At 43.4% G+C, this 10,166-nt stretch overlaps 1 protein-coding gene across 1 annotated transcript; it reads left to right on the forward strand.

The window, feature by feature from the left end:
* Positions 1 to 1,078: 1,078 nt before the first annotated feature.
* LOC100068275 (regenerating islet-derived protein 3-gamma) lies at positions 1,079 to 4,139 on the forward strand. Its single transcript, XM_001498136.7, has 6 exons — positions 1,079 to 1,119; positions 1,443 to 1,523; positions 2,096 to 2,214; positions 2,415 to 2,552; positions 3,441 to 3,567; positions 3,854 to 4,139. Exons 2-6 carry the CDS (start codon positions 1,445 to 1,447, stop codon positions 3,919 to 3,921), a joined length of 531 nt encoding a protein of 176 aa, XP_001498186.4. The 5' UTR covers positions 1,079 to 1,119; positions 1,443 to 1,444; the 3' UTR covers positions 3,922 to 4,139.
* The last annotated feature ends 6,027 nt before the right edge of the window (positions 4,140 to 10,166 follow it).

Below are 10,166 nucleotides of genomic sequence, written 5' to 3' on the forward strand. Positions count from 1 at the left end.
TACTAATAGTATGAGAGTCAGGGTCTGTAGAAAATCCCAGCCTAACTTTTTCCCAGACTGGCTAAACTGGACCTGAAACGCATAGTATGCTTCTCATAGTTGCCAAAATTGCCAACTCAGAAGTAGGCCTGACTAAGGAACTTTTCTCAGCACCCCCACATGAAGCTGGCCACCCTCTCGGTAAGAAGGTGATAGAGAGGACTTTTCATCTACAGCCGAATAACAGTCTTGCAAGGGACTTGTTAGCAGCGTAAGGTAGTGAGCATCTTGCTGCAGTAGAGGCCTAACTTACATGCAATATAGTATATACGATCATGTCTACAATTTCATCCAGTTCTTGCTCTGACCCTTCTTCAACCTCATTCATTCTTCCTTTGGCTCTGCATCATTGACTGTAGTCCTCCTTGGGTTTTAAACTCCTCCATTGTCTCTCATTCTGTGAAGTTATCATTATCCCTCAGGGAAGCTACATCTCTCAGAAGACTGGTAAGGCAAGTTTATTCATCTTATTTTCCTTAAGATCTTGGCCCATCATATGACTTGTCAGGTGATTCTGCATTTTCTTTAAAACTAGCTACCATGTTTAAGAGGCGACCTTGAACCATCACTCCTACTGTTAGCTTTGTTTCCTTCTATGCTCTTACCTATCTGTAATACTTATAATTCCCATACTCACCTCCACTTATAATTCAACATTTATTTAATTTTACCACACAAAATAGAAATAAATACACATGTATGCCTGCAGAAGTGAGTTCTTGAGATATCCACCAAAAGAACTCCTCCAGTAGATGTCCCTTAAAAATTTTATACCATATTTTGTGTCACAGGCCCCTAACAAGAAAGAAGGAGGGGAAAGTACAAATTTCACCTGTTCCTGAGGAAAGTGCTGCCCTGCTAATGGGAACGAGGCAACATCTGCGGCAGTTCCCAGCCTCTGCTGGGAAGAGACCCGTCCCCATGGCGGAAATCTCCCTAAACCAGTGCCAAGCCCTCCCCCGTGAGTCCTGTCTGGGCTTCACATGGCTGTTCTTCATTTCAGCACCCCTCCCTCAGATCCTCTTATAAAAGCCCAGTCTTTTCTGACTTGAGCAACCATCACTGATCCCTGCAAGAGAGGTAAGTGAGAGCTGAGAGATGAAACCCATGGCAGGGGGTTTACCTCACACATTTGGGGGGACGTTATGGGAGGATTACAGTCTTCAGAGCACATAGGAGCTCTGAGACTCAGCAAGGGCTGTCCTGGGAAATCTCAGGGGGAGTAGGCTATACAGATTCTCCAGTTCTTTCCAGAACTACAGAAAGGGATGGATGTCATCAAAATCCAATTATTCCTAGGGATTAGACAGAGAAAAGACAAGAAGCAGAACAGAGGGCCCTGTGTGTGCCCTCTCTCTGAACACACTTCCTTTAGTGATCTCTGATTGCTCCTCAAATCTCAGACATGATGCTGTCCACCAAGGCCCTCCCCAGCATGTCCTGGATGCTGCTCTCCTGCCTGATGCTCCTATCTCAGGTCCAAGGTGAGATTTCTCTGCCTCCAGCACTGGGTTCCCTCTGAATTCTCAGGGCCAAGAAAAGAAGGAAGGCTCCTGCATGACACATGTGTTCTTGGTGAGCTATATCCCCACACAACGAACCGCCTACAGTTCCTCCATCCTCACCCCTTCCTTCAGGGTTGCTAGTGGTGGGAGGCACCTCCGTGGTCCATTCCCACTGAAATGAGACAATTTCCCATTTTCTCAGTGGCCTCTAAGTTATGCTGATAGGTTGAAAAGGGAGGTGTGAGGGGTCATTAGCGAGATATGGGGAAGAAGAATGAATGGAGGATCCAGTGTAGAAAGAGTCAGCCCAAGTGGGAGAAAGTGTGGACTTTTGAATAAAAGGAAGGGTAAAAGAAAAGAGACGTCCCTCATTTAATCAGAGCTGGTTCAAGATCAAGGATCCTGAAAGTGTTGGCAACGGTGAGAGGTACCCAGGAGTATGGTGTTACTTCCCCAAGTACTGGCCTCATAAATATTCCTCGGGATCACCTGCCCACCCCAAACCCTACTCTTCATTTCCCTCCACCCTCTTTTATTTCCTTCCATCCCAGGTGAAGACTCCCAGAAGAACCTTCCCTCTCCACGACTCAGCTGTCCCAAAGGCTCCAATGCCTATGGCTCCCACTGCTATGCCTTGTTTATGACACCAAAATCCTGGATGGATGCGGATGTGAGTAGTTAGACTTGCAGTTAGGGGTGAGAAGTGAAAGTGCATTAAAGTGGAGGGTGGTTTCCATTCTCCAGAGTTTCTTGAGGGTGAGAATGAGCATGCTCATCTTTTGCAAACACAACCCTTCTCACCTATCTCTGCCATGCCCTTCCCCCAGCGACATCTAGAGCTCCTCCTCAGTGTCTCTCTTCCCCACACAGATTGCCTGCCAGAAGCGGCCCTCAGGACACCTTGTGTCTATCCTCAGCGGGGCTGAGGCATCTTTTGTGGGCTCCCTGGTTAAGAATACTGTGAATACCTACTCATATATCTGGATTGGGCTCCATGACCCCACACAGGTGCGATTACTTTTTCTCCTCTCTGTTCCCTCTCAAGCTGTGTGGCCATCCGGGCCCAGTCCCTGTCCCCTCTGCTTATGCAGGAAATATGCTATAGAATCCAGGAGTTCAGAGATCCTGGGGGATAATTAGAAGAAAAAGAAGGCCTCGGGGCGAGCTAAAGAGCTGTGTTTTGCAGAGGATCTTAATCTCCAACTGAAGTTAATCTGCCTCATTTTTTTTTTTTTTTTGAGGAAGATTAGCCCTGAGTTAACATCTGCTGCCACTCCTCCTCTTTTTGCTGAGGAAGCCTGGCCCTGAGCTAACGTAGTGCCCATCTTCCTCTACTTTATATGTGGGATGCCTACCACAGCATGGCGTGCCAAGTGGTGCCATGTCTGCACCCGGGATCTGAACCCCGGGCTGCCGAGAAGCGGAACGTGCAAACTTAACCGCTGCGCCACTGGGCCGGCCCGTTATTCTGCCTCTTGTCAAACTGTTTACACAATTCACACATGAGGTCTTGTAATTCAGCTCTCTGAGCTTTACTGAGTTTGTGCATACTGTGCTGAGGAAATCCTAAATGAAGATAGGATCCATTTTTGCCCCTATAGAACAGTGATTTTCTTTGAGTTTTAGAGGCTAGTCACTAATGCACCACCAATTGTTGTTTGGACAGTAACATATTACTTTGAGTGGTTCCATTGGTCTTTGTGATTATTGGCTTTGGGATTTGCCAATAGAAGCAAGGAGTTGGGGAGAGTTTCCCAGAGGAAAACTCTGTGGCGGAACCTATGTGCAGTCCAAATTCCATGATGCTGAGGAGGGGATCAGATATCTAGCTGATGGAATCGTGCAAGAACTCTAACGGCCATTCAACCTCATCTGGCTGCATCTTCTACCCCACAGGGCTATGAACCCTATGCAGATGGATGGGAATGGAGTAGCACTGATGTTCTGAATTACTTTGCTTGGGAGAGAGATCCTGCCACTGTCTCAAACCCTGGCTACTGTGCAAGTCTGTCACAAAGCACAGGTAAGAGACAGAGGAGCTAGCTTCTGCCCAGTCTTTTCTGTCCTCTCATCCTCAGTTTCTGGGCCTGATCTTCAGGGAATCCTCCTAAGCTAGGAAATGCAATGTTGGTCTGTCTTCTCCCATCCCCTCTCACCTCTCATCTCTGAGTCTCCTTCCTCTGGAGTGGGATGCTGGTGAAGCAGAGGGAGAGGCTTTGAATCCTAGGCCAGAATCTGGCGGCCTCTGCAGTGGGTTCTCAAGCTCTACTGCACCAACCCCATTCACTTCACCTTTTCTGTATCTCCAGGATATCTGAAATGGAAAGATTATAACTGTGATGTGAAGTTACCCTACATCTGTAAGTTCGATGCCTAGGTCAGGTGGGGGTGAGCAGCCTGAGTTTGGTATGCAGCTCATCATGGACGTGGACCAAGTGTGAAGATTCACCCAGGAAGAAAAGAATATTTTCTCTACATCCCCAAACCTGACCACCTTATTCTGACCTTCCCTCCTCCCCACCTTCATTTCAGGTGCTTCTGTGAGTTCCATAACCTGAGTTTACAAAGAGCAATAAAAAAACTTTTAGTCTGCAATTGCCTATCTTGTGTGCTTCAGTCTCATAGACAGGCCCTGAGGAGGAGGAAGTAGTTGGGGGAGGAGTCTTGATGGGTCTTCTCTCTGCCCGATTTCCCCCAATCCCTGAGAAAACAACTAAATCTACGTCATCCCAGTATTTTTGCAATGAGGGCTATTGGCCCTGCTCATGTAGGATTTGGGTTACATATGAAGACATTGCTTTCCTACCAGTTTACTGCCCACACATTCCCAAATGCCAGGGTCTAAGACACATCCAGCCTTAGGGGCTCTAATGATGTTTAGAACAGTGGTTCCTAAACTTATTGGGGTAAAGGGACTGTTTTTTTTTTCATTTTTAATTTTTAAAAATTTCCAATCTATCAGAGAGTACTATCTGTAAATTATAATACAAATGAATAAATAAAATAATTAAATGGATAAAACAGATAATCAAAATGCACACAAATTTTTTGTTCGTTTTGACAGATATAAAAGTAATCTATCAAATAACTGTAAAATTTTTGAATATTTTTCAATTTCTGTACTTACTATGCCACAGTCAGCTGGCAAACTCAATATGACCACTGGTCCATCGAACTATATATTCCCTTCTCCACAGAGGGCACCTTGTGAGAACGGACCCCAGGAGGTCCTCTGTCCTTGGACCTTAAAACACTGTGGCCTCGGTGGGGTTGAAGTTGGACTGACTTCAATATCTGGCAGAATTTCTATCAATAAAACTAGACTATTGGTGGTGAATATGATGCAGTCTATACAGAAACTGAAATACAATAATGTTACACCTGAAATTTACACAATGTTATAAGCCAACATAACCTCAACAAAAGAATTTAAACAAATAAAATAAATGGTTTTTTGAAGAATAGTGGTTTTAAAATACACAGATACGTGACAGCAACTTTTCATGTATCTGTATATTTCAAGACCACTATTCTGCTTTCCACCTTATCACCAGCCCTCCCTAGTCACAGGTTTCTATTGTGCAAAAAATGTACTTGGCCTGTTCCTTAATCTGGAAAAGACATTGTCATAAGAGACCATTAAAAAAATTATTCATGCGGGCCAGGAACACTACAACATTGCCATGTAAGAGTATTGTTCCTCAATAAACAAAGGAGATGGGTGGATAGTGTCATCTTTTTTTTTTATTAGTGTTTACATTTCTTTTGCTTTTCTCAAGGTAGATTGCCTTGAATAAAAAACTATTTAGTATTTTCGGTGGACACACTTTTCCAACAGTTTAAACGAATTTATGATTCTACAATGCCACAGGTCTTGATTTTCTGTCCCGGTGAAAGAAATAAAATGAGTTAGAAAAGTTCACAGTGGGAGCTGGCCCTGTGGCCGAGTGGTTAAGTTCGCCCACTCTGCGTCCGTGGCCCAGGGTTTCGCCAGTTCGAATACTGGGCACGGACACAGCACCGCTCATTAAGCCATGCTGAGACGGCATCCCACATGCCACAACTAGAAGGACTCACAACTAAAAATACACAGCTATGTATTGGGGGGCTTTGGGAGAAAAAGGAAAAAATAAAAATCTTAAAAAGTAAAAGAAAGAAAAGTTCACAGTGATTGTGCTTGTTTCAATTCTTAGTTTAGTTCTCCCTTTAATGGCAGGGGCGCCACCTCAGTTGTGGGAACCAGATCCTGTTCTGTCAATTGGAGAACCCCATTATATAAGATAGGACATTTATAGTTGCAAATAAGAAAGATCCTACATAACTTGGCTCAAAAAAAGTAAAGATGTTTATAGGATCACATAACTGTAAAATCGAGCAGTAAAGTAGATTTTGAGTCAGTTCAATTAGGCTCAAGAGGCATTTCTCTGGGGCTTTCTTGTCTGCGTTCTCTTTCATCTGTATGCTTTAGCCCTCTACTGGCTTCCTTTGATGAGCCCGTTTGCCAGCAGCAACTGGGGCTACTGGTTCTTCATCAATATCAGAAGAGAGAAAAATACTGCTTCCTTAATTTATAATAGAAAAATCCTGAGCTTCCCTCTTTTTAGACAAACCTGAGCAAATTACGGCAGCCAGGGGAGTATCATGGGCTGGTGGTTGAAGCCTGAATTACTGCTCATCTTCTTTGAAGCATTATTAGAGCAAAGAGGACATATTATCCCGGTTAAATTACGTGAGTTATAAAGTGTCCAGGATCTTGGAGTGTGATTCTTATCAAGCAAACCCAAGAAGGTTTACTCTCAGAAGTGTGGAGGGAGTGAATTTTCTTAGTGGAACACCTGGGTGCTGGTAGAGAAAGAGGGAAAGAGAGTAATGAAACTGGGTAGGTACCCAGGGAATATCACCGCACACACATTCAGACAGAGAATTGGAAGGAGGTTAGACTTAACGTCATAACCAATTGTGATTAAAGGTTGTGAAAGATGATATAAGCCTTCTTTTTTTTTTTTTTGACGAAGATTAGCCCTGAGCTAACATCTGCTGCCAATCCTCCTCTTTTTGCTGAGGAAGACTGGCCCTTAGCTAACATCCGTGCCCACCTTCCTCTAGTTTATATGTGGGATGCCTGCCACAGCACGGCTTGACAAGCAATGCCCTGTCCGCACCCGGGATCCAAACCAGTGAACCCCAGGGCCACCGAAGCAGAACGTGCGAACTTAACCGCTGTACACCAGGCCAGCCCCAATATATACGCGTTCTTTTTTTTGCTTAGTAATCGACAATTACCATATTCCTACCATCAAAAGAATCAAAATGCAGACATATCCAGAGACAGAAGGCATCCCAAATTCAGCAGAGTCTAAGTCAAAGATCAGCTATTTTCTTATTGTCAGTTTGCTGCTGACGACTGGCATCATAAAAACATCACTCTTCCAACATTTCTTATGCTTTTGCTTGTACTTTTCTAATTCTCTTTGCCAATTTACATTGTGAATGCTCCTTGATAGTTTCCCTTTGTCCAAATAATTATGTAAATATGCATGGTTACTCTCAGCCTCCCTTTGAAAGTAACCAGTCCTCCTGATACTTAAAGTTTAGATGACAAGACTTTTCAAACATAGGCTGGTGATGCTATATATCTTAGAAAAGTGAATAAGTCATCTGGTGAAGATAAAATCAAAATACTGCTCTGTCTTCAGAGCAATGAAAGGATAGAAAATTAGGAGGACACAGAAAAAATTGTGATATTGTGACATTAAATCTTTTGAAAACTTTTCTCTCTAAATCAGATTTATGCTGGACGTCACTGTTCTCCTAAGGATGCGTTAAACATTATGATATTTAATTTACCTGAAACTCCAACAAAGCCACTTAGTATCCATATTCTGGATCTATAAACCATGTAGCTGCTTAGCGATTGCTTAACAGTGCAGAAAATTCATAACCAGTTCTTTGCTGCCAGCCATTTTCCCAGAAAGAAGTACTTTCTACTTTCCTAAAATGAAAAAAAATATCTTGAGCGATTTTGCCAGAGTAGATGTTGAAGATTTGTCCTAACAGCACCTAAAGGAGAAGCAGAGCAAATTCTAAGCCTAGCAGGTGAGCAGAGCAAACCCAGGACCCTGAGAAGGGACACAGGTAATGTGGGCTCAGAGAGATTCCCAGCATGGGGAGAGGCTTTTCCAGGCATGGGCTGGGACTGCCCAACATAAGGTATCTTTCCCACAATGAGTACTGGGTTTCCTTCGGGCAAAGGTGGAGTTTTATCATTCTCTGGGTGCTCCCAGGTGCCCAGTTCCCATGTCACTGAGAGGCAGAGGGAGCAACAAAATATCTTCCAGGAGAGACTACAAAATGAAAGTGATGAAGTGGCCCACGAGGGCATGCAGGACCTCAGGCCAGTGCCCGATGGAGATATCTGGGGAGAGAGTCATGGACGAGAGAAACAGAGATGGGTGGACAGACCATTCCTCCTACCCACAGCCCATGTTATCTGCTGATTTGGCCCTTTCTATCAAACTCAGGAAAATGACCTGTACTTGCCTATGATGGTGGCAGATGAGGATGATTAAAAAAAAAAAAAGATAATTCTTCCGAATGAATCCAATATGTGCATTTCCTGAAAATCTGACTTCAGTGTAAAAATTTCACCTGTGAGCTTATATCTTATTACTTTAAATTTTAAAAAATATGATACAATAAGTTTCCATCCCAATATTCCAACCAATTCTCTAAAACACATAAACATGCATATACAAGTAGAAAACTGTCTTGTTAAAATGGAAAATTCTTTAAATCTTGACTTCTTGGTTGGCAGACAATTAATGTGTTTGTTAAAGCCTTTTTTTTGTTTGTGTGAGGTGCCATGACCCAAAGATGCTTTTCTTTGCACCAGCAACATCTAAACCCATGTCCCCTTTGTGTGATTATGATCTTTGATCAATTGTGTTTGGAATGTAACTTGAGACTTAGCCCACTTGTAATTTTATTAAAGGATTTATATTAAGATTTGGGAATGCGCATACAAAATTTTCCTACATAAACTGCGGCTGAAAAATATTGCACTGAGGGAGATACACATTGTGTGAAATTTGGTTAGTTAAAAACCAAGAGGTGGGGGCTGGCCTGGTGGCTCAGCGATTAAGTGCACACGTTCACCGGTTTGGATCCCGGGTGTGGACACAGCACCGCTCGGCCCGCCATGCTGTGGTAAGTGTCCCACATATAAACTAGAGGAAGATGGGCACTGATGTTAGCTCAGGGCCGGTCTCCCTCAGCAAAAAGAGGAGGATTGGCAGCAGTTAGCTCAGGGCTAATCTTCCTCAAAAAAACCCAAAAAACAAAAACAAGAGGTGTTCTATCAAGAAAGCATTAACCAGAGATGCTGTCTGCAGGATTGCCTGTAATATCATAGGTGTTACTCAGAATTTATCATAGAGATGATAAAAGTTTTCTAGTTGGATAATGCTTTATGCACAGTCATTATTCCATTCCATCTTTATTTAAAATATTGTCAAATGCTCAGCATCTCTATGCTGTCAGCTTCCCAGAGACCCTTCCCCAGACTCAAACACATCTTGTTCTAAAAATCATAGACTATCACAAGTTGAAAAAGTCCTCTCATTGTATTGAGGAAGAAAAGAATGTTCAGAGAAGAGTTGAGAGACAATTAGCCATGTGGCGCTCGTGTTTCTGCACTTCTTCAGGCAGAGGCACTGACCACTCTTTGTTCTGGACCATCTTTTCCGGGATGTTTGTGTAGTGAAGAGCCTTTGAAAACAGAGGTGGTGTCTGCCTCCAAAGCAAATGACAGGCTGGCTTACAGGTTTGGAAGGCAAAGATGATGTTTCCATCCAGAATCAGGACAGGCACACCTACTCTCCAATTCAATATAGATGTCTCCCTCTGAAGCAAAAGGTAGGCTGTCTTACCAGCCATTGTAAAGATTCAGATTCCCTAAGCTCCTATAACATAATTATAGGGGATATTCCTCTCCTCCATGTAACCCACCACATGTGAAGGCGTCTGTGGGGGCCCATCTAAATCCCCAACCACTGTACTTGGGGGTAAAGGGAACTACAGTAAGCATACTGAAGCTCATGCTGCTGCAAGTAATAAAGTCCTTTGCCTTCTGCCAACATAAATGAAACTGTGGAAGGCCAATTTAGCTTGCAAGTAGGGCAAACCTTTTGAAACGTCATAGTTCTTGACACGAACTTGAGTCACTTTTCTCTTGCAACACACTGAAAGAAAAGAACCTTAACTCAAGGGTCTTGAATCTCGCCTCTTAATTTCTATTATTGTTTCCATTGTCCTTTCCTTTCAGGAAAAAAAATGCAGATCTTTTGGGTTTTTTCACCTATACCTGTCAGCCTTGCTGTCCCGGCCTGATCCACTGGCAGTCCTCCCCTCCCAGTGATCCCTCAATGGCTTAGCTCTCTCTCTTTCCTTCCCATTCATAGCTACTGACCCCACCCTGACATGGTATCTAGTCCTGTATGCTGCCAAAGATAGTCCAGCCATTTTTCTCTGAGGGACGGCTAAGTTTTCCAAGAACCTCTCTTCAAAGGAAAACTGAATCTTAGACAAATACTCTTCTAAAATATCTGCTAATATCAAATATTG

This window comes from Equus caballus, chromosome 15 (genome assembly GCF_041296265.1).
Source record: "Equus caballus isolate H_3958 breed thoroughbred chromosome 15, TB-T2T, whole genome shotgun sequence".
Taxonomy (NCBI): domain Eukaryota; kingdom Metazoa; phylum Chordata; class Mammalia; order Perissodactyla; family Equidae; genus Equus; species Equus caballus.

Coding starts and splice junctions, on each gene's coding strand:
- LOC100068275 (XM_001498136.7), top strand. CDS start 1,445: ATGATGCTGTCCACCAAGGCCCTCCCCAGCATGTCCTGGATGCTGCTC. Junction 1,524..2,095: donor GCTCCTATCTCAGGTCCAAG/GTGAGATTTCTC, acceptor CTTCCATCCCAG/GTGAAGACTCCCAGAAGAAC. Junction 2,215..2,414: donor AATCCTGGATGGATGCGGAT/GTGAGTAGTTAG, acceptor TTCCCCACACAG/ATTGCCTGCCAGAAGCGGCC.